This window comes from Myotis daubentonii, chromosome 3 (genome assembly GCF_963259705.1).
Source record: "Myotis daubentonii chromosome 3, mMyoDau2.1, whole genome shotgun sequence".
In the NCBI taxonomy this organism is placed as follows: Eukaryota; Metazoa; Chordata; class Mammalia; order Chiroptera; family Vespertilionidae; genus Myotis; species Myotis daubentonii.
Window position 1 is genome coordinate 196,413,948 of NC_081842.1, and position 24,216 is coordinate 196,438,163.

The 24,216-nt window shown below is 38.0% G+C and overlaps 1 protein-coding gene across 12 annotated transcripts in view; it reads right to left on the minus strand.

Annotated features, from left to right (window-relative positions):
• AGO3 (argonaute RISC catalytic component 3) overlaps positions 1–24,216 on the minus strand; it is a 119,859-nt gene that overhangs the window by 24,496 nt on the left and 71,147 nt on the right. For 11 of the 12 annotated variants that reach the window (XM_059690199.1, XM_059690200.1, XM_059690204.1 and 8 more), the window contains 10 exons: positions 21,758–21,845; positions 21,485–21,632; positions 20,982–21,101; positions 16,732–16,854; positions 16,317–16,450; positions 11,728–11,912; positions 5,824–5,983; positions 4,325–4,415; positions 1,689–1,883; positions 1,235–1,369 (listed from right to left, as the gene is read on the minus strand). In XM_059690199.1, the coding sequence (XP_059546182.1) occupies positions 1,235–1,369; positions 1,689–1,883; positions 4,325–4,415; positions 5,824–5,983; positions 11,728–11,912; positions 16,317–16,450; positions 16,732–16,854; positions 20,982–21,101; positions 21,485–21,632; positions 21,758–21,845 (1,379 nt within the window). The remainder of the gene's footprint in view (positions 1–1,234; positions 1,370–1,688; positions 1,884–4,324; positions 4,416–5,823; positions 5,984–11,727; positions 11,913–16,316; positions 16,451–16,731; positions 16,855–20,981; positions 21,102–21,484; positions 21,633–21,757; positions 21,846–24,216) is intronic. The other variant, XM_059690201.1, reaches the window with a different exon arrangement.

Here is a 24,216-nt window from a genome sequence, read left to right on the forward strand (position 1 = left end):
GGTAAAGATAAAAATTATAAACAACAAAGTAACAACAAATACATATCTATCAACAAATGAATCTAAAAATCAAGTGAAGCCCTGACTGGTTTGGCTCAGTGGATAGAGCGTCGGCCTGTGGACTGAAGGGTCCCGGGTTTGATTCCAGTCAAGGGCATGTACATCCCCAGTATGGGGTGTGCAGGAGGCAGCTGATCGATGCTTCTCTCTCATCGATGTTTCTAACTCTCTATCCCTCTCCCTTCCTCTCTGTAAAAAAATCAATAAAATATATATATAAAAAAAATCAAGTGAATAAAAAATCTGACAAACAGAATAAACTGGTGAATAGAATAGAATCAGAGGCATAGAAAGGGAGTGGACTGACAATTCTCAGGAGCAAGGGGGTGTGGAGGGTGCAGGAAGAGACTGGACAAAAATCATACACCTATGGACGAGGACAGTGGGAGGGGTGGGTTGGGAACCGGGTAGAGGGGAGCTATGGGGGGGAAAAGAGGAACAGCTGTAATAATCTGTACAATAAAGATTAAAAACAAATAAATTCTATTTCACCTTAAAAAAAATACAGAAAATAATTCTGTGAATTTTAAAGGAGGCATTGTTTAAAAGTTAGTTTGCAAGAATTTCCACTAATCACTCTAGACCAGGGGTGGGCAAACTTTTTGACTCGAGGGCCACAATGGGTTCTTAAACTGGACCGGAGGGCCGGAATAAAAGCATGGATGGAGTGTTTGTGTGAACTAATATAAATTCAAAGTAAACATCATTACATAAAAGGGTACGGTCTTTTTTTTTTTTTTTTTTTAGTTTTATTCATTTCAAATGGGCCGGATCCGGCCCGCGGGCCTTAGTTTGCCCACGGCTGCTCTAGACAGTCCCTCGCTTTGAAAAAAGTTAATTTTTACAAGATATTTTAAAAGAGAATGTACCTTTCTCTTTTGAACATTTAAGGGACATACAAATAGGCAGGAAAAAATTTAAAATTATGAGTTTCTTCACAACAAAAAAAAGTATTAATGGGATTTTGAACATTTGGAATGTTACTAGAATTTCTAAAGTTAAAAATTTTAAATAATTAACCGAATTTTGATGCTTCTATACTCATAATCTGCTTTGCTGAAATCTACTACTATGTATTAGAAACTTTGCTGTTGGCAAAGAGTCTTTGTTAAGTGCTCTACAAACTATGTTAGATAAGCCTGGCTTATGTTAGTATTACAAAAGATGTGATTACCCTTTCTGTCCGATCAGCACAAAATAATCGAGTGTGATGTCTCTTCTGAACTACAATGTAGGTTATTCCAGGTTGATAGTCCTTCTCCAAACTGATGCAAGCTTCTCGAATTGCTAGTAGTTCATAATATAATACCTAGAGAAGATGAAATGGAAGGACTTGACATAGCCATTCTCTTACACAAACTTCAAAGTAAGATAATTATTTAGTCTCTATTTCTTAATGTCATCACTTACAGCTAAATATACCTCTCTATTTCATCTTAATTATTATCAGAGTATGGTCTTAATAATCAAGGCTTATACATCCACAGTAAACATTTTAAAAGGAAGCATCAAATTTTGGTTTGGGGAACTCTCAACTTAATTAAGGTTTCTAACTTCAGAACTAGACACCATATTATATACACAGTATTTGATTTAACCATAGTATGATGAGATCCCAGGCAACCGACCTGCCTAAATTGTCCCTCTGAAACACCATCCCGATAAAAGATGATACGAGTAGGTTTGAACCGAGTTGACTTATAAAATTGAATGAGAAGTTCTCGGACCATGGAGGCCAAGTCCTGGATGATCTCCTGTCGGGGTCTCTGAACTCGTACTGTAGCACAGTATCTGCTTGGGTGGGCATCCATACTACCTACAACCTAAGTTGGAAAAGTAAAGAAAAATAGAAAATTAAGATAATCAAGACTACATGATTATGAATTTACTGCAATTAAAAAATTGAAAGAAAGTACATGGATTTCATTTAAATTTGTATTTTACTATAATCTTACTATTTACCACTGTTCATTTGGAGGGTAATAAAAAACAGATAATCCCCAGTGAAGAACAGAATAAAAGACCCAGTATACGGTCAAAAATTATTTTCCTATAAGAAAGACTGCGCTTTACATTTAATGATTAGATTCTAATTTTGAGATGTCGCTGATACCTAATGATTAGTAAGGGGAAAAAAGAGACAAAGAGATAAAGAGAATAAGAGAAAGAAGATAAGTAAAAAAGAGGACACATGAAAACCCTTGATTTCTCTTTATATCTTTTACACTTTAGCAAACCACCCCAGAAGCCATACTGAAGACTCTGGCATCATCTTAGGACTGCTATGCTTTATAAATTTTAAAAGAATTTTACTTCTATTACTGCAATGTCCTAGACCAGAAGGCTTGAATCCATGGTCAAGTATTCCTGCGTTGTATTTGTGTTTTTTGTCTGGTCCTAAGAGAAGCTAATCTTGGTTTTGAGAGTAGCTATCTGAATTTTCTATGTTGTATCTTGTTTAATACTGTTATGTGTTTGGAGCAGAGGGAACTTTGAAGCATGAATTTGTAAGTTCACCATGACTATAGTCACTTACAGACCTACTGAAGCATGATCTCTGGAACCTGAATATTTTTAAAATGTTTAAACATCATTCTAGGCTGAGAACCAGCTTATGGTAACCGTGCCTCCAGCTTCTCTCTCTTCCAGGGTAGTAGTTATACCAAAGTCATGCTTCAAAAATGGAACTCTGCAGTGCACTCAATGTTCAATGCAGCATTATTTACAGTAGCCAAGACATGGAAACAACATGTCCATCAATGGATGATTGTTACTATCATTTTCAAAGATAAGTAAGGTTTATTGGATTGTTAAAACTTCAAATTTATGTAGATTATTATACTAGATAATAAAAAAATATAAAAAATCTTACAGCTTAATTTCTAAAATTCATTAAGTATGCCTAAAATATGTTGACATTTTCAAAAAAAAAATTTTTTTTTTAACGTTCTAATGTAAGAATTTGCATTCACTCAAAATGTTGGTAGTTGTTAAAATCAAGTAATGTGCCCTAACTGGTTTGGCTCAGTGGATAGAGCGTCGGCCTGCAGCCTGAAGGGTCCCAGGTTCAATTCTGGTCAAGGGCATGTACCTTGGTTGCGGGCACATCCCCATAGGGGGTGTGCAGGAGGCAGCTGATCGATGTTTCTCTCTCATCCATGTTTCTAACTCTCTATCCCTCTCCCTTCCTCTCTGTAAAAAATCAATACAAAATATATTTTTAAAAAATCAAGTAATGTTCAATTTGGGTAAAATATCATATGGCTTTCTCTAGTTTAAGAAATACACTTAAAAGAATGGACACGGAAAAATTATAAGTATAGAAGTGGGCAAACCTATAGTAGGCAGATGTTAAAAGTAGGACTAAAACAAAGAATTTAGGTCAAAGTATTAAACTGGACAAAGGTGGGAGATATTTATAGTGAAAAAAGTGCAACCCACCAATCTTATATGTAATTCATCTTTTTGTATCAAAGACAGTGCTGAAATATGTAAGCAAACTTTTTGAATTACAAAGTAACTGAAATATACAATCATGGAGAGATTAAATAGACAAATTAAAGTAGGAAATAAAATAAAGATTTGAGCAATATCATTAATAAACTTGATTTAATAGCTATATATGGAACTTGTAGCCCTCAAACCAGAGCAAAATCATTCTTCTCAAAAAATCCAAAGAACCTATGAAAGTTGACTTTTTCTCTATCCTATATAATAAAAGAGTAATATGCAAATCAACTGAATGGTGGAATGACCAGTCGCTATGACGCGCACTGACCACCAAGGGGCAGATGCTCAATGCAGGAGCCACCCCCTGGTGGTCAGTGCGCTTCCACAGGGGGAACGCCACTCAGCCAGAAGCCGGCTCACAGCGGGCCAGTGCAGCGGTGGTAGCGGGAGCCTCTCCCACCTCCGTGGCAGCGCTAAGGATGTCCGACTGACAGCTTAGGCCTGCTCCCCAAGCCATCAGTTGGACATCCCCCAATAGCTCCTGGGAAGCCAGAGGGATGTCTAACTGCCAGCTTAGGCCCGATCTCCCGGGGAGTGGGCCTAAACTGGCAGGTGGACATCCCTTGAGGGGTCCCGGACTGCGAGAGAGCACAGGCCAGGCTGAGGGAACCCCTTGAGTGCATGAATTTTCGTGCACTGGGCTTCTAGTATATTTATAAAAGTGGTTTCAAAAAAATATCATTAAAATTAAAAAAGTTGAAATCAAATAATCCTTTAAACTTTAGATAAGATAAATCAGCTTAATGACACTCACAGCAGCAATAGAAGGCTTCTTTCCATCACCAGCTGGTGGATGAGTGACATCTGCTCCCAAAAAGATCACTGGTTGCTGGAACACAGAAGGTCTTAAACACATTTTTTAAAAGAGTTAGATAATTCATTTTTTTCATTATCCATTTATCTGTTTCACACTACTGTAACACAACTGCAAGTTGCTGACACAGCACAGAGAAGGTCCTATATTGACAGCTTCATAGGCCTGAAATATTGACAGCTTTATTCTCTTAGTTCATGAATCCCTGGCCAATGAAGTAAAAGCTGCCCCAGTAGGTCTATCCAATGTCTTATTCAGAGCAGTTTTCTTCCTTAAGTAGTGGTGATGGTGGTTGCAAAGGGAAACTGCTGCCAGCATTCTTCATAATAAGCATAAAATGCTAGACTTCCTCATATTAATCCACCATTTTGTATCAATCTTTCTTTAATGTACTTATATTTTAAGCTTATGTAATCTCTCAAGGTAAAAAAAGATAATTAAACTATACACTGAGAGGGACTATGGGAGTTTACTATTCTCCCTCCCATGGCCAAAAATATAAATTTGAGTAACATATAATTAACAGTTATAAAGTAGTTAGTTCATTTTATCTCTGCAACTATATCCTTCAAGTGATTATCTCTTAGTTCTTGGGCTTGTTGATAACATTCTATATTCATCTCACTTATGAATCTCATCTCATATTTAATAGGAATAGGAAGTAGAGGCAGCAAGAAAAAATAGGGGAAAAGAGCTTTATGTCAAACACACATCCTTATTATAATGCTTATCTGTGTGCATACTGGTCAAGATATTTAAAAAAGCCCTAGCCGCTTCAACTATTAAAAGACACCTGCTGTTCAATTCTCCAAATAACAGCCTCTTCCCCAGCACCTGTTTCTAGGTCATTAGTCTCATACTTCCTAAGAGCTTAGATATGATGGCGATCCACAGTAACATCCATTGTCCCACTGACTGCAGCAGGGGTTGATATGCTCTCTTTTTCTTTTTTTTTTTTTCGCCGGGGGCGGGAGTGGTGGGGGAGCGGTTGCCCGTGGGAGGGGCGGCCCGGCCCCTCTCCCCCCCCAACACCAGCTCGCCCCCGATGATATGCTTTCTTAACTGATAAAATGAATTGACATCCTCCTTGCCCATCCCCACACCATCCATTCTTCCCTCATTTCCTCAGTAAATAGGCTTATGACATAAGTTGTAGATGACTAGCAAATAATAAGAAAATTCTGGGCTCTCCAGTAAGAAATAAAGCTCTCTATACATTCTAGATAGGCAAGAAGTATTTTGCATACTAAATGAAAATGGATTTTTAAAAGGGAATTTCTTAATCTTGCAAACCCAAACTCTTTTAATTTTTTGCCAAAATGTCTCCTCATCTCCCATGGCAGGATTCATCAAAGCTGTTTCTAAACAGATTTTAGATGTGACAATCTATAGAAAAATTAAGTTAAAAAATATTTTATCAAGCGATTGGCTTCACTTACCTTTGATGAGGTACAAGAATATTATTGATCCCTCCGAGTTTAACATTTATCTTTAGGCACAGATTTGAGAGAGTTTGAGGGGATGTTTTTATTACATTCTTGACTTGAACACACTGTGTAGCCATACCCAAAAGTGTATCTCCTACACGTTTCACTTCCGCTATGGAACAAATGCAGATACCTCCAGTTAGAAAAAAGGCTGAAATTCACTGAAAATTAAGCTACTGTATTTCTCCCTGTAAATACATTACTGTATTACAGGGCACCAAAAATTACACCAACACTAAAACAATGCTGTTAATAATGTATACAGACAGTCCTCGGGTTACGTCGGACTCGACATACGTTGTTTTGTGGTTACGTTGCCATCTCCCATTTATTTATATAAAAAAAAAAAGTTCCGTCATTTTGACGTATGTACATATATGCTTTATGTTTTTTATTATTTATTTACCACAAGTAAAGGTCAGGAATTGTTATCTTTCTTTTAAATTTTTTTTACTGTTTCACTTCATTACTGGTGTGTATGTGCTCCATGTAAGTGAAGTAGGTGCTTATGTAAGTGGTTCCGACGACTTACAGCGAAAATCGCATTCGCGTTACGTGGCGTCGTAGGAACAGATCTCCGATATAACCTGAGGACCTACTGTATTGCTTTGAAGATCAGCTTAAGCATTTACTGATAATTTTTTCGACTGTTTTCTTCTTTGTGTACTAGTAAAAAAGTTTATTTTTATAATCCCGAAAACACAATAACCACAATAACTGATAAACTATGCAGAGAAAAATATAATACATAATCCCTTGTTAGCATTTTACTGTATTCTCTTCAGTAATTTTCTCATTTATATGATTTTAATGCAGTTATAATTCTGATATATTTACAGCTTTCAATCCTATTCTCCAAGATTTAATTTAAAAAATACAGAGGGACTACAGTGTAAAGAATAAAAGGCCCCTGTTCATTTCGCTCTCTCTGCCATTATAACTACCACAAAGAGTTCAGTGTACTTAACTTCTTACACAAAACACATGGGAAGCATTCTAAAATAAAAATTGAGAACACACTATACATTCTATTTTGCAACTTGTTATTTTCACTTAATAATACAGTATGTTCTGAATCTCAATATATAGGTTGCAGTTATCCTGTTTTTAAATGCCATGAGGTATCTGATCAGTCACACACTGATATATTTTTAGCTTATTTCGGTTCTCATTATTTAAAATGATTCTGTGGATAGTATCCTTGTATATTTATTTTTGTTTGGATGTGTAACTATAGCCTCAGAATATATTTAACACTTTAAAACATGCTAACAAATTGCCTTCCTTAAATACTTATTCATTCATTCAACAAATATTTAATGTGCACCTAATCCATGCTAGTACTGTGCAAGGCTCTGGATATTTACAATAGTGAGTTAATAGAGACACTGTTCCTGTCCTCACAAAGCTTATAGTGTAGTCAGAGAAATAGGCATTAATTAAAACCCATAGACCTGTACAAAACAAAGAATGAACCTTAACAAACTGTGGACAATATGTTAATAATAATTTATCAATATTGGTTCATTAAAAGTACCACACCAAGATAGTATTAATAGGGAAAACTATATATATGCAGGGGAGGGGAGGTATATAGGAACTTTATATAATCTACTCAGTTTGTCTCTAAATCTAAAACTGTTCTAGAAAATAAAATCTAGTTCTTTTCCTCCCTGGCTCCTTGAAGATTAGTCGCCATCATAAATGACACAGTAACTATTTGGACCAGGAAGTTCATGACCAACAAACTACTTCAGCGTAAACAAACGGTCACTGACATCCTTCACCCTGGGAAGGCAACAGCATCTAAGACAGATACTTGGGATAAACTAGTCAAAATGTGTAAGACCATACCAAATGCCATCTTTGTGTTTGGATTCAGAGTTGATTTTAGAGGTGGCAAGGCAACTGGCTTTGGCATGATTTACGATTCTATAGATTTGCAGGACATGGCCTATGTGAGAAGAAGATGCTCTGCCTCATTAGTCATTGAAGAAATACGAGCCCTCGCCAATTTGGTTCAGTGGATAGAGTATCGGCCTGCAGACTGAAGGTCTGAGGTTCGATTCCAGTCAAGGGCATTTGTTTTTCTGTTTTATGTCTTGTGTCATTTTTTTAGTTTATTAAGTTTTTTTTCTTACTGATTTTATAAATTCTTTTAGTTTAAACCCTTCTGTATTTTGTCACAACTTAAATATATTTTTAATTTTATAAGCATCATTTTAAATCACTGTATATTTCATCAACATACTATAACTTACTCATATAAAACCAATTCTTAAGTTTTTAAATGTCATTACGAAAGTTTTGTGCATGGAGATTTTTCTTTTTTTTGAACCCATTTTAGAATTAGAAATACTGAATTGTAGACTAAAAACACATTTTATATATTTTTTTATGAGAATGATGCTATCAATTTCTACATTCCCTGCATACTCACAAGTACTAGGTATTATAATATTTAAATACTAGAGGCCTGGTGCACGACATTTGTGCACTTTGGGGGTGGGGTGGGGCAGGAAGGGTGAAGAGTCTCACAGCCCGGGCTGCGCCCTCTTGCAGTCCAGGACCCCTTAGGGGATGTCCACCTACCAGCTTGAGCCCGATCCCTCCTTATTGCCCACCTGCAGCAGAGGCGCGAGAGGCTCTGCCACCACCGCTGCTGCGCTAGCCAGCAGTGAGCGCAGCTTCTGGCTGAGCGGCACTCCCTTGGTGGGAGAACACTGACCATCAGGGGGCAGCTCTTGCGTTGAGCGCCTGCCCCCTGGTGGTCAGTGCATGTCATAGGTGACCGGTCATTCCGCCGTTTGGTCAATTTGCATATTACGCTTTTATTATAGAGGATATTTGCTAATTTAGTAGCATACAATTTTTCTTTTTTTTAACTTTTTACTTACTGATTTTAGTGGGAGGAGAAAAAAAATGTCAATTTGTTGTTCCACTTATTTATGCATTCATTGGTTGATTTTTGTATGTTCCCTGACCAGGGATCACCTGCAACCTTGGCATATCAGGACAATGTTCTAACCAAATTAGCTACCAGGCCTGGGCTAAATTTTAAAATTTTTAAAATTAATTTGTACTTTACTGGTGAAAACTAACGTTTTCTTATATATTTAGTTGTTTCGTTTTTTTCTTGAGTAATTTCGGTTTATATTCCTTGCACATTAATTTAAAAGAATATAATAATTTTTTCCTTTGTTGAACACAATAACATCTATATAAATATTTTAACTAATAATAAACTAGACTTTTATTGTCTCTATTTGCTGCAAATATTTTTCACTTTCTATTGGTTTCCTTTTTAATTTTAGTTACACATTTGTGACATATAGGAATTTTAATTTTTATGTAGTCAAATCTAATAATTTTCCTTTGTGAATTCCATCATTTCTAAGCTTAACTGATTATACTCCATTCAGTAGTTTGAAAATTATACTTTCTTTGTGTTTTTCCATAATTCAATGATTTATATTTAACTTATTAATCTCACAAAAGTTTAATTGGTTTATAATAAAAAAGCTAAACTTTACTGAGCTTTTACTATAAGTATTTCTTCTAGGTCATTTACATATGAAAATTTATCTAATCCTTACAACTACCTTGTAGGGATTAGTTATTAGCATCCTAATTTACAGACAAGAAAACTAAGGTTTAAGTAACTTACCTAGATCACACACAGGTACTATATCTGGCAGTACCTGGGTATTAAGCAGCACAGTCTAACTCCAGAACCATAGTTTGACTCCATAACCACTATATTATACTGATAATCAAGTGATGAATGGCATTAAAAAAATTTTTTTTTTTAGAGAAAGGGAGAGGGAGATCAATAGCATTTTTAATGATTCTTCCTTTAACCATTGTTTTTATTTGTTGTTGTTGAATAGAACATATCCTCAAGATTTTATTGTCATACTAGAGGCCCGGTGCACGAAATTCGGGTCCCTCAGCCCGGCCTGCACCCTCTCACAATCCGGGACTGCTGGCTCCTAACCGCTAACCTGCCTGCCAGCCTGATTGCCCCTAACTGCTCTCCCTTGCCGGCCTAATCGCCCCTAACTGCTCCTGCCAACCTGATCGCCCCTAATCACCTATGCCTCAGCCCCCATCACTGTGGCTTTGTCCGGAAGGAGGACCGGATGACAGGAAGATGTCCGGTCTATCTGGTCTAATTAGCATATTACCCTTTTATTAGTATCCTATCTAATAATAGACAAACATAGTAATTAACCGTACCTCCGACACGCTTCCCATTGGCTAATCAGGGCGATATGCAAATTAACTGCCAACTAAGATGGCAGCTGGCAGCCAGGCAGCTGAAGTGAACAGGAGGCTTGCTTGCTCCAGTTATGGAGGAAGCCAAGGTTCCCTGCCTGCCGCTGCCGGCCTCTGAGCTGCACTCTAAGAAACAATGTTGCAATTATAGAAGCTAAACAATCCCCAGGTACCTGCTTTCAGCCAGCTGGGCCTCAGAGCTGGAGCTGCAACAGTGTTTCAATTATAGAAGCCAAACAAACCCAGATGCCTGCTTTCAGCAGCCGAGGTCTCAGAGCTGGAGCCAAGCCTGAGAGCTAAAGCCGGCTCTCAGTTCCAGTGACAGCCATAGAAGGTAAATAAATACCAGAATTAAAAAAAAAATAGAAAAAAAGGAGAGGTGGGAGCTTCAGTCACCTGCCAGCCTGAAAATGGCCCTCAGCCCCTCACCCAGACTGGCCAGGCACCCCAGTGGGGACCCCCACCCTGAAGGGGGTGTGACCAGCTGAAAACAGCCATCATCCCCTCATGCAGGCTGGCCAGGCACCCAAGCGGGACACCCACCCTGATCTGGGACACCCTTCAGGGCAAACCAGCCGGCCCCCACCCGTGCACCAGGCCTCTATCCTATATAGTAAAAGGGTATTATGCAAACTGACCCTAACAGCAGAATGACTGGAAATGACTGGTCACTATGACTCACACTGACCACCAGGGGGCAGACTCTCAATGCAGGAGCTGCCCTCTGGTGGTCAGGTCGCTCTCACATGGGAGGAGCTCTGCTCAGCCACAAGCCAGGCTGATGGCTGCCAGTACAGCGGTGGTGGTGGGAGCCTCTCCTGCCTCCTCAGCAGTGCTAAGGATGTCCTACTGCAGTTTAGGCCTGCTCCCCGCTGGCAAGTGGACATCCCCTGAGGGGTCCCAGACTGCGAGAGGGCACAGGCCAGGCTAAGGGACCACCCCCAAGTGCACAAATTTTTGTGCACCGGGCCTCTAGTAGATAATAAAACAAAATATGAAGCTTAGAACTGGATCACTTAACCCTTTCTCTTATTTCCTCCCAGTTTAAAATGCTTCCATCTCTTGATAGCCAGCATTCTCTTAGATCTGCAGTTGGGCTCAACGCATTCAAGCCTCAGCACAATCTTCTTGTAGTTTTAGCCTTTGTTGCAGAAAATTGGTTTAGTCTGCCCACCATAGCCACTGTGCTTCCCGTCATAATGCTGCTTTCCCTGCACATAACAGAGAATCCTGCCCTTCTTGTACTGTGTGGTAACCCTGTGGGGTTGATGCTTGCCACACTTCTTACAGAATGTCCGGTGGGTTTTAGGAACGTTCACCATGTTTGCGAGAGCACTATCGGCAGGGAAAGCTTAACCACTGTTTTATAATGCCTACTTTAACTACCAAAATTCTTTTCACCAGGTCTCTTCATAGACCGTTTAGTTTGATCTACTGATTTGTCTTTTTAAAATAACAATACATGGTTTTAAACACTGTAAGCTATAACATATTTGCAAGTTTTAGGATATGTTTTAGCATCATTCTAAAAGGAACATCATATACTTGAGGAAAAATGCAATCTTAAGATATTCTTACCATATACTGGCGTCTTCCCTGGCAAGATGACAATAATGAGCTGTAGTCCAGAGTACGTGTTCTTGAGATGCCGGAACATGGGCTCCACGCTGTCTGCCCCCTGCGCATATTTGCAAAAGCAAGGCTGGCCCTGGATGGGCATTCCTGCATCTTTAGAAATCTTACGCAACTGGTCCGTAAAACCCCTAGAAGGAGCAATCGCTAAATATAAAACATTTGTCTAATCATCAATACCTACAAAGTAGTAATAGAAAGTTTGGGAAGAGAATGGAAAATGAAGCAAAGATTAATGTGCTCCATAAATGAAAAGGTCACCACACTATTGATGTTTAGGACAATGTGGGTCAGTAATCTATTTTGCAAACTAACACTACTATACAGTTGTGTAGCATTTTGTAGTTTACAAAGGGCATTAGTAATAAATGTGCTGATTAAGAGCTCAGCTCTAGAGTTACCATGAGAGGTTTTAATTCCAGTTCTGTTACTTACTAGCTTTGAAATTTTAGGCAATTTTTTTCAGTTTCTTTCATTTGTAAAATGATTACTTCCAGGATAGAGTTGGTGTGCAAATAAAATGAGATAATACACGCAAAGCACTTAGCACACTGCCCAAGACATGGTAAGATCTTGATAAACTTAAGTTACTGTACATTTTCTAAATTGATCAAGATTCATAAGAGGTAGGTCATGAAAAAAGAAGTGGTAGGTCAGGTATTATTCCCATTTTATAGGTCAGGAAACAGTTTCAGAGTAATTAAGTATTTGGCCAAAGTCAAATGATTAAATGACAGAGTCAGAACTCTGACTTAGTCCAGACTTTCCTTCCATAATATTAGCTTTCTCAGAAAAGATTAAAAAAGAAAAATGAAACAAATGCTTAAAAACAAATGAGGTAGGCAGCACTTTTAAGTATTTTTACCCACACTGAAAAAAACAAACAAAAGACGAATAATTTCATATTCAACCAAAATTCTCCATTTAGCTTAGGATAAATGAATAATGATGTCGAGGTCTAACAATAACTTTATTTGTTTTAAAAACACATAAGGTCCTAAGTCAAGGATCTCAGTTATCTTTGATGAAAAACACTCTGATTTCATGAGGGCAGAGATAAGGTTTGTAGGAATTCCCTTCTTCTTCTTGAAAAAAAATTGGAGGGTTTTTCTTTGGTCTCTAGAGGTCACGTAAAATAATCGTAGCATTGTAGTTAAACTGTCCTTATGACATTTTACTTGAAAGCAAGGGGATAAAAACTTTAGAGAAAAATATAGTAAGTGAACCTTAAAACATATGTTTAGATATATGGAGCCAATAGAAAGGAGTGAACAGAATTAAATAAATTTTTTTATTTTTCACATAAGGAGACAAGGTAAATTCTGATTTGACCTGGGTAAATTGGTCTTTAAATGACTCAAGAACTATTCGTTAGGGGGGCGAGGGCATGAGTGGGCGGGGTGGGGGACCATGTGGGGATAAGAACACATATGTAATAACTTAATCAATGAAAAATTAAAACAAAAACAAAAAAAAAGAATTATTCATTATGGGCATACTTTATAGGCTCTATTAATAGAGATTTAAATTAGATACCAATCATTTTATTAAGAAAATTAGATTCTAGAGGGGAGATAAATTTAAATAAATAATTACAATTTTTACGCAGAAAGTGACAAGTGTAAACAAAGATATTAATAAATTCGTATGTTTAGAGTTAAGAGATTATTTCCAGAGTCACAAATGACAGATGATTGAATAGCATTTATTTATTTATTCTTTCTTTTTTCCCCTCATCCAAGGACATGGTTTTTTGTTTTTTAAAAATTGATTTTGGCATATGAGAGAGAGAGAGAGAGAGAGAGAGAGAGAGAGAAAATCTATGTGAGAAATGTCGATCCAGGGATGGAACCCAAACTAGGTATGTGCCTGACTGGGAAATTGAACCTGAAACCTTCTGGTGTATGGGATGATGCTCTAACCAACTGAGCCACCTGGCCAGGGCAGATTGAATAGTATTTAGATGAGCAGAGATAGTAAAGAGTAGCATAAGTGGAAATGGAAAACAATGCCAGGGAGATAGAAAAAATGCAGTGCTTCAGTTTTCTGTCCAAATATGTGAAAATGAAATGACTTAAGAGGCAGGTGAATTATCTGAAATGTCGTACTGAGTTTTAATGTTATTCTTTGTCAAAGAGAAGTCTAAAAGTTTGGAATGGGGTTAGTCACAAGAGGAACTGGCACTCTTTCACAACAGCACAGCTCCTCAAAGAAAAGTGACAGCAGAAGCCCCTGAGGCTGCTAAAGGCCCAAAGACCTGAGAGTCCCAAATGAGAGGAGACAGAGAAGAAGTCAATATGATAAAAAGGAACATGGAAGGCAAGAATGGAGAGAAGGTTAGAAATAAGTCATTGTGCCCTAGCCAGTTTGGCTCACTGGTTAGAGCTTTGGCCTGTGGACTGAAGGGTTCAATTCCCGGGCAAGGGCACGTACCTCGGTTGCAGGCTCGATCCCCGGCTCCAGTTGGGGCGCATGGGAAAGGCAACCAATCGATGTTGTCTCTCTCACATCCATGTTTCTCTCTGTCTCTCTGCTCCCTTTCAACTCTCTAAAAAAATGGAAAAAATATCCTTAGGTGAGGATTAACAACAACACAAAATTTAAAATAAAAAGCCTGGCTGGCGTGGCTCAGTGGTTGAGTGTTGATCTATGAACCAGGAGGTCACAATTCGATTCCTGGTCAGGGCACATGCCTGGGTTATGGACTCGATCCCCAGTGTGGGGCGTGGAAGACATTGTGGATGTTTCTATCTTTCTCTCCCTCTCCCTTTCTCTCTGAAATTAAAAAAACAAACAAAAAACTTTAAAAAGTAGTCAACTGTATCTAATGCTGCACAAATTCTGAGAAAAATAATGGCTGAGACGAGACCATTAGAACTGATAAGCACAAAGATACTGGAGATCTTCCAGAAACCAGTTTCAGCAGAGCATTAAAATTTCTAGGAAGGAGAAAGAATGGAAGCCTTGGAAGCCTGAGAGAGTAAGTTAGGTAAATTAAAAACTGAAGATGTTTTTGTTTGTTTCAAATTTACTCATTCATTCATTTTTTTTACAGAGAGTGGAAGGGAGGGGGAGAGACAGAGTGAGAGAAACATCGATGTGAGAAAGACCCATTGATTGGTTGCTTCCTGTATGTGCCCTGACCAGGGTTGGGGATTGAGCCCTGGTACATGCCCTTGACCGGAATGGAACTCAGGACCCTTCAGTATGTAGGCTGATGCTCTATCTACTGAGCAAAACCGGCTAGGGCTATTATTATTTTTAATCCTCACCCAGGATTTTTTTCAATTGATTTTTTTTTTTTAGAGAGAGTGGAGGAGAGGGAGAAGTGGGAGAGAGGAAACAAACATTGATGTGAAAGAGATACATCGATTGGCTGCCTCCTGAATTCACCCCAACCAGAGCTGGGAGGGTTGAACCTGCAATCGAGTATGTGCCCTTGACTGGGAATCTAACTGTAACCCTTCCGTCCATGGGCCTATGCTCTAACCACTGAGCAATGAGCCAGGGCTTGTTTCTTACAAATTTATCTTTTTTTTAGAAAAATATTTTTTTATTGATTTCAGAGAGGAAAGAAGAGAGAGAGAGAGAGAGAGAGAGAGAGAGAGGAGAGAATCAATGATGAGAGAGAATCATTGATTGGCTGCCGTCTGTATGCCCCACACTGGGGATCGAGCCCACAACTGGGGCATGTGCCCTGACTGGGAATCGAACTGTGACCTCCTGGTTTATAGGTTGATGCTCAACCACTGAGCCATGCCGGCTGGGTGTTTCTTACAAATTTAAACAGAAGATTGGCGAGCACTTACAAATTGAGGGGAAAAATCTGGGATAGAGGGAAAATGGTGGAGATGGAGGCCAAACTTTCAAAAGTAAGGAAGTGGAAATGAGGAGTTAAGCCACTCTTTCAAGGAACTCGAATGAGAAATAAGAATCTTATTTAGTACTATTATCTCTATTCTAAAAAGGTAAACATTGAAACATAATGAGATTAAAAAATTATCCATGGTAATAAAGCTAGGAAGTAGCAAAGTTGGGAATTAAACGTAGTTGCCACTACAGTCAATGATGCTCCTGCTATACCACCTAAGCTAGTCTATTAGGACAGTGGTCGGCAAACTGCAGCTCGCGAGTCACATGCGGCTCTTTGGCCCCTTGAGTGTGGCTCTTCCACAAATACCATGTGCGGGCGCGCACGTACAGTGCGATTGAAACTTCGTGGCCCATGCGCAGAAGTCGGTATTTTGTGGAAGAGCCACACTCAAGGGGCCAAAGAGCCGCATGTGGCTCGCAAGCCGCAGTTTGCCGACCACTGTATTAGGATGTCTACAAGAATGAATTAGTGAATTTATGATGACTAACAAATTCAGAAATCTTCATCAAAATATTGAGAAGAAACATTTTTAAAGGCTCAGCAATTAAGTACATGTCATACTGAGGCAACATGGGTTAGACCATTAGTTGAATAATTTAAAACTGAAATACAAAATTTAAAAACAAAATGGTTTCAAAGCCAAACTAATGACAAGACTTACTTCAGTATTTCTTCTCTGCACTGCCTCTGTGTGGCAAAACAAGCTATAGCCCACATTTTGATTTCAACTCCTGTGTGGAACTGTTTCCCTCGCATGTCCCATACTCCATGGCTTGGTGTTGCTACTGTTCGATTCTACAGAAAAAGGAGAAATAGAAATACAGCAGAAAAGAACAAACACTTAATATAGTTTATTTCAATAGCTGATATATATATCTAATATTCTACATGGAATAGATTATTCTAAATCAATATTATTTATACTTTGTTATCATAGAAAAAAGCTCTAAACCCAAGCGAAGACACCTTGAAACAAAAAAATGTTGAAACAATAAAACATTTTCAAATTCAAGACTTAGAAATCTCCATACATAGAAACTGTTATTTTTGTAATTAAAAACTACCAAGAGGTTTACCCGTCCTCCATACTGGAGCATAGGTGCTGGAAGTACGCGTCCAGTTACATGGGCCATTTCATCCCGAACTTTAAATTGAAACTCCTGAACAAATGGATCTGTTTCATAATTTGCACTTCTTACCTAAGAGCAGAAAGTTAGTAGTTACTTAAAAAAAAAAAAAATTGCTCCAAATCTCCTGCTTTACGTATTAGAGTTCTCTATTTTTTTTTTCCTTTCACTGTGTCAACATGTTTTACAATAGGTTTTGTTAATGGTACCCTAAGCTATAGAGCAGAGAATCTTAACCCGGGGTCACAGATCATAAATGATTGCAGGAAGTCTGTGAACCTACTGGTAATTTATAGAAAATTTAAATGTATTAGATTGAATAATAAGAAATTTCAACTATTTATGGCACACGAAAATGGTAATTTTATATGATTAAACATAATATATTTTGGAGAGGGTGGTGTAGAGATTGCAAGAGAAAGAAATACCTAGCCTAAAATATACTATTAAAACGATGTAGAAGCCGAAACCGGTTTGGCTCAGTGGATAGAGCGTCAGCCTGCGGACTGAAGGGTCCCAGGTTCGATTCCGGTTGGGGGCATGTACCTGGGTTGCGGGCACATCCCCAGTGGGAGATGTGCAGGAGGCAGCTGATCGATGTTTCTCTCTCATCGATGTTTCTAACTCTCTCTCTCCCTTTCTCTCTGTAAAAAATCAATAAAATATATTTAAAAAAAAAAGAATCTAAAAAAAAAAAAAACTATGTAGAATAGCAAATATTGATATGTAGAATAGCAAATATTGATAACAATTTTTCCTCTAATTATTATGGCTTTCTCCCAATTATTTGATTTATAATTTATATAAAATTTACTTCAAGCCCAGATGGTGTGGCTCCATGGTTGACCGTGGGCCCATGAACCAGGAGGTCACGGTTTGATTCCTGGTCAGGGCACATGCCTGGGTTTCCAGCCCAATCCCCAGTAGGGGGTGTGCAGAAGGCAGCCAATTAATGTTTCACTCTCATCGATGTTTCTCTCTACCTCTCTCTCAAATCAATAAAAAATGTATTTAAAAATTTTACTTCAATATTTTCAGATAAAAAGTACCATGTTGCAAAATTTACTTAATGGGATACACTTGAGACAGGTAAGAAAGCCAGTAGGAAATACAGATTATAATTTTTATATCTATTCATACATATAAAGAATCTGTCGTAATTCAGTGTAGACTTGGATCTCAGAGTGCAATTCATGTTTATAGCATGCTATATACACAAATACACACACACACACACACACACAGACACTAGAGGCCCGGTGCACCCTCTCACAACCCTGTGGGATGGGGCCTAAAGTGGCAGTCGGACATTCCTCTTGTAATTCGGGACCACTGGCACCTAACCTCTCATCTGTCTGCCTGCCTGATTACCCCTAACCACCGCTGCCTGTCTGCCTCATCACCCCTAACCGCTCACCTTCCTACCTCATCATCCTTAACCACTTGCCTGCCAGTCTGATCACCCTAACCACCTCTGCGTGCCTGATTGCCCCAACCACTCTGTGTGCCTGCCTGATCACCCCTAAATGCTCGCCTGCCTGCCTGCTTGACCAACCCTAACTGCCTCTGTCTCAGCCCCATGGCTCTATCCGGAAGGACGTCTGGAATGACATCCAGAATGATAGCTGGAAGGTCATTTGGCTGTCCAGTCTAATTAGCATATTATGCTTTTATTATATACTAGAGGCCCGGTGCACAAAAATTTGTGCACTTGGGGGTAGGGGGTCCCTCAGCCCGGCCTGTGACCTTTTGCAGTCTGGGACCCCTCGGGGGTGACCACTTGCTGGCTTAGGCATGCTCCCCGGGGGATTGGGCCTAAGATGGCAATCAGACATCCCTCTGGCAGCCCAGCATCCCTCAGGAGATGTCTACTTGCCAGCAGGGAGCAGACCTAAGCTGTAGTCAGACATCCTTAGCGCTGCTGAGGAGGCAGGAGAGGCTCCCACCACCACTGCTGTACTGGCAGCCATCAGCCTGGCTTGTGGCTGAGCAGAGCCCCCCCATGTGGGAGTGCACTGACCACCAGGGGGTAGCTCCTGCTTTGAGAGTCTGCCCCCTGGTGGTCAGTGTGTGTCATAGTTACCAGTCATTCCCAGTCTTTCTGCTGTTGGTGTCCCGGATCAGGGCGAGGGTCCCGCTTGGGTGCCTGGCCAGCCTGGGTGAGGGGCTGATGGCTGTTTTCAGCTGGTCACACCCCCTTCAGGGTGGGGGTCCCACTGGGGTGCTTGGCCAGTCTGGGTGAGGGGCTGAGGGCCGTTTTCAGGCTGGCCAGCAACTGAAGCGCCCAGCCTTTTTTTTATTATTATTATTCTGGGATTTATTTACCTTCTATAGCTGTCACTGGAGCTGAGAGCCGGCTCCTGCTCTAAGGCCGTGGCTGGATGAAAGCAGGTATCTGGGTTTTGTTTAGCTTCTATAATTGAAACATTGTTGCCATCACTGGGGCTCCCAGCTCTGAGGCCAGGCCGGCTGAAAGCAGGTACCTAGGGTTTGTTTAGCTTCTATAATTGCAACATTGTTGCATCCAGAGCTCAGAGCTGGGCCGCCGCAGGCGGGAAACCTTGGCTTCCTCCATTACTGGAGCAAGCAAGCCTCATGTTTGCTTCAGCTGTGTGGCTGCCGGCCGCCATCTTTGTTGGCAGTTAATTTGCATATCCTGATTAGCCAATGGGAAGCGTAGCAGAGGTATGGTTAATTACCATGTTTGTCTATTATTAGATAGGATATTTATATATATATATTTTTAACTGTTTTTCAAACATTTACTTCGTCTCAGGGTAAAGATCAAACAAGGTGATTGTTCAAGTTTTTGAGTAACAATCCATTAAAAGTAACGTATATAATCTAAATATGTAAAAAGAATCTCTTCAATGATTCTCTCATCAATGATGTTTCTATCTCTTGCCCTCTCCCTTTCTCTCTCTGTAACCAATAAAAAATATTTTTAAAAAAGATTGATTTTGAAAGTGCTTTTAAGTTATTTTAGGTAATATTCATATTTCCATACTTTTTCTCTTCACTTGGACAATTTAAATGATGCTAAAGAAGAACATAATATAGCCTGGCTAGGTAGCTCAGTTGGTTAGAGTATCGTCCCAATACAACAAGGTTGTGAGTTTGATCCCTGTCAGGACACATATAATATAAGAATCAACCAATTGCTGAACACATAAATGAGTGGAACACAAATCTCTCTAAAAAAAAAAAAAAATTAAGTGCTTTATTTAAAGAAAAAAGAATGTAAGATCCAGGTGCCTTTTATTTTTCATTTTTCCTTATTACATCAGTTTTATAAAGTGGTATTGATAACTCTTCCTTCCTCCCCATTTAGAACAATGGGAGAGCTTAGAAACCCTACGTGGTGAGAGCCATCTGATATTCCTTGAAAAATATTTTTTTATTTATTAAATTGACTGGGGTGACATTGGTCAACATGAACGTATATATAGGTTTCAGATGTGGGATTCTATAAGATCTGTATATTGTACCGTGTGACCACCACCCGAAGTCAAATCTTCTTTTGTCACCTTATATTAGAACCCTCTTCTCTCCCCACCCGTCTTCCCTGTCAATCACCACTGCTGTTTGGGTTCATGAGTTTCAGTTTTATATCCCACATATGAGTGACATATAGTTCTTAGCTTTTTCTGACTTATTTCACTTAGCATAATGTTCCCAAGGTCTATCTATGTTGTTGCAAATGGGGCTATTTCATCCTTTCTTATGACTAAGTAGTGTTCCATTGTGTATATGTACATCTTTATCCAGTCCTCTATCACAGGAAATTTTAGTATTTCTTTGTTCATCCTGTAGTTGTCAGTCTGATATTGGGGGTTAAGCAATCCTACGATGAATGTTAAACCTCTCACTATCGCTAATCATGATAGCTTTACTTTTCTTCCTTTTCCCCTCCTCTTTTAGGTGGGAGGCAATAAAGTTCCTGTTCACTAAATTGAAACATTAGTTCTGAATCTGTTCTGTATCTAATTAAAGAGTTTGGGATTAAATTAAAAGGGTCTAACCTTTCTCATAGAACCTACTAAAGTTTACCCCCAGAACACCACTATATTACTTCCATGATCCCTTGTAACTCTCATAGTTCATAAAATGGTAATTAGGTATAAGCTGATAAGGACATGGTTCTTTAGTAGCTCACCCTAATATATTTTTAATTCCCATTTCTAAGGTTAAGTACTAACCAATCTACTAATTTCGTCTTGTCTATCTGGTGCAGATCTTGCTGTTGCTTTGATCATAGTGGAAGTCTGATTGTCCGTTAGCTTCTTGATACATCGTTGCCCTGCCACAATATTACAGACCTATAAATAAAAAAAAGTTTTGTACTAGATGTATATATCCTTTTTTAAATCTCAGTGCCAATTACATATGAAATTATATTTTTAATATACTTCATCAAACTATTACTTTTTAATATCATATTAAGTAAAATAGTAAACAATACTGCTTTACAGTATAAGAGGTAAAATTTAAAAACTTGAATAAAAAGGCTGAAAAGAAGTGTACCAAAATGCTAACAGTGGTGACATTTAGAGTGGTAGGACTGTGGATAAATTTTTTCCATATTATTTTATTATCAAAAATTTAGAATAAAATAAATCTGAGTATATAAAGTTATAGGCCATAAAAGACCACAACAGAACGATGAATAAGAAGATATTAATAAGCAGCCTAAACACATTACTTCTAGTGGCAGATATGTATGTTTTTGCTCTTGCCCCACTTGCAGACAGGGAAGGTGTGGGTACTTCAGCTGAAGAGTGTACTTTTCTCTGAAATACTGTGCTACTGTTCTCTCCACAGTTTGGCCATTTTCTAACTGCAAAGGAAAGCTGAAAAAAAAAAAAAGTACACATTAACAACTCTTATCTCATTATGAGCCAGCAACACTCCCAATCCTTTAACTAGAGCAAGCTGCCTCACATCATCTCTGCTGACAAACACCAGCTTTTCTTACGTTTGATGACTGGCAGGCCTTCTTGTTACATTACAAACACGGTATTTCCGTCTCATTGTTCCACAATGAGTCACTTCAACCTTCAGACCTGTTCCCAACAAGAAAAACAAGGTTACAGAACTGTCAAATGTAAAATATTTAGAGCTACCAAATCTGTTCACTACTATAAAAACTCAAATTCTAAACAGAAAATCTGTGATAAAAGCAATGTGATATTAATAAAGGATTTTATATAAAACATTGCAAATAATGGTTACAATTACAATAGGCTTAACTCCAAACATCTTCTCTATCATGTCAAGCTCTACACATTAAAAAATAATATCATAAAATCTACAAAGCTTGTAGATCATGGGACAAAGTTCTCCATTAATAAAAACCTTGTTCACTTACTGAGTGAAGATCAGAATTTGGTAAAGTTCAAGAATGAAGTCCTTCAGAGCTTTTTAAAGCAGGAAGGAAAAAAAAAATCCTGGCCCTTTTAATGTTAAGTGGAGTGACAATTTTGATGAAGTATAATATAGTGACACAGCTTTTAATACTATTAGAATTCAAATGCAACCAAAAGAATCCTAGATCAGGTGATTCCTACTTTCTTATGGAATCACTGACTTCTTTGAGAATCCGATGAAAGCAATAAACTTGGGAAAAGGCACATAATTGAACATGTGATTTTTTATGTTCCTGGATTCTTGTAGCCCATTTGTGGACTCTAGGGGTTTGAGGATATATACCTGCTTTAGAAAGGGAAAGAAGAACTTTTAAATCATTGGCTGAAATTCTTTGGGATACATTTTCTTAAGCAGTGCTGTCCAACAGTTTTCTGAAATGATGGAATATTTGATATCTGTGCTAATATGGTAATCACTATCAATGTGTTACTGAGTACATCAAGTGTATAGCTACTTTGAGAAACTGAAAATTTAATTTTAACAAGTTTAAATTCAAATAGCTATGTTTGCTAATGGCTACTGTATTGGCCAATGGTTTTAGAGCTACCTAGAGGAGTTAAACACATACAGTGGTTACTGCTCACAGATTAGTAACTCCACTTCTATGGCCTACACTCCAAAGGTGGGAATCTAAAAATGGGTAGATGGAAGGAAACTTTTAGTTCCCTGGTAGTACTCATAGTTACCTTTGTATTATTTCCCTTTTATATCTGTGATTCCTATAGTGCAGTGATTCTTAACCGAGGTAATTTTGCCCTCCAGGAAACATTTGGAAATGTTTGGAGACTTAACAAAAAATTATTTTTTAATTACAGTTTATGTTCAATATTATTTTGTTTTAGTTTCAGTTGTACAGCATAGTGTTTAGACAATTACATACTTTACAAAATGATCCCCCAATATTTCAAGTACCCAACTGGCACCATACAAAGTTATTACAGTATTATTAATTATATTTAATATAATTATAATTAATATTATAGTAATATATAAACAATATCTAAATAAATAATGATATATTTAATTAATATAATATAATTAATATTAATTATAATTAATTATATGCTGTACTATACAGACATTTTTTATTGTCACAACTGCAGGGTGCTATGGCATCTAGTGGATGCTAGATTTAGGGACACTTAGATCCAGGGATGCTTCTAAATATCCTACAATGCACAAGGTAGCATTAACTCCCACCCTGTGCCATGATAAAGAATCATCCCATCCAAACATCAACAGGGCCAAAGTTGAGAAACCCTGATATATTATAACTTATTTTCCTATCTAATTACTAATTATAGAACCAAACATAAAGTTCACTCATAGTAGGGTTTTCTTCTGATATATCACCAAAAATTAAGATGTTAAATGAACACAGTGTCACTGTACCAGATTGGTATGCGTTTTTGAGTACCTAATTAAATCAGTGAGAAATAGTTTTTTAATAATTACCTTTATAAAACTAAAATTTCAGATCAATTAGAGCATTTACTATGCCTCTGTATTATTAAGGAGAGTAGAAAATAAAATATTATCAAGGGAATGCCTTAAAAGAAGGAGATATCAATAATTTAAAGTATGTAAGATGTCAAAAGTTATGTTCAGGGGAAAAATACAATAGAAAATTTAAAACCAATTTCTGTTATCTTACATCACTTAGCAATTTGTTTATAAGTCTTCCTCTTGAATTAAAAAATTTATTAATAAGGTTCTACAAGCCTAATATGTAAGTTTGGACAAAAAATAAATTGGTACTCTTACATATATGGTACTTTTACCATTCACTTCCCCCAATATTTTGCTGTTTAACTATGAATTATTGCACAAAGAAACCACCTTAATATTTAGGAAAAAGTTCAAATGGAACCAAAGGAATATACTAAGGAAACTTATTCATTATATCATACTTTGTATCACTATTTAGGTTTTCATCAAATTCCTCTTGCCAGCTAAAAATTAAACTGAAATATATAGCACAAAACACATAACTTTGATTTTTAAAAA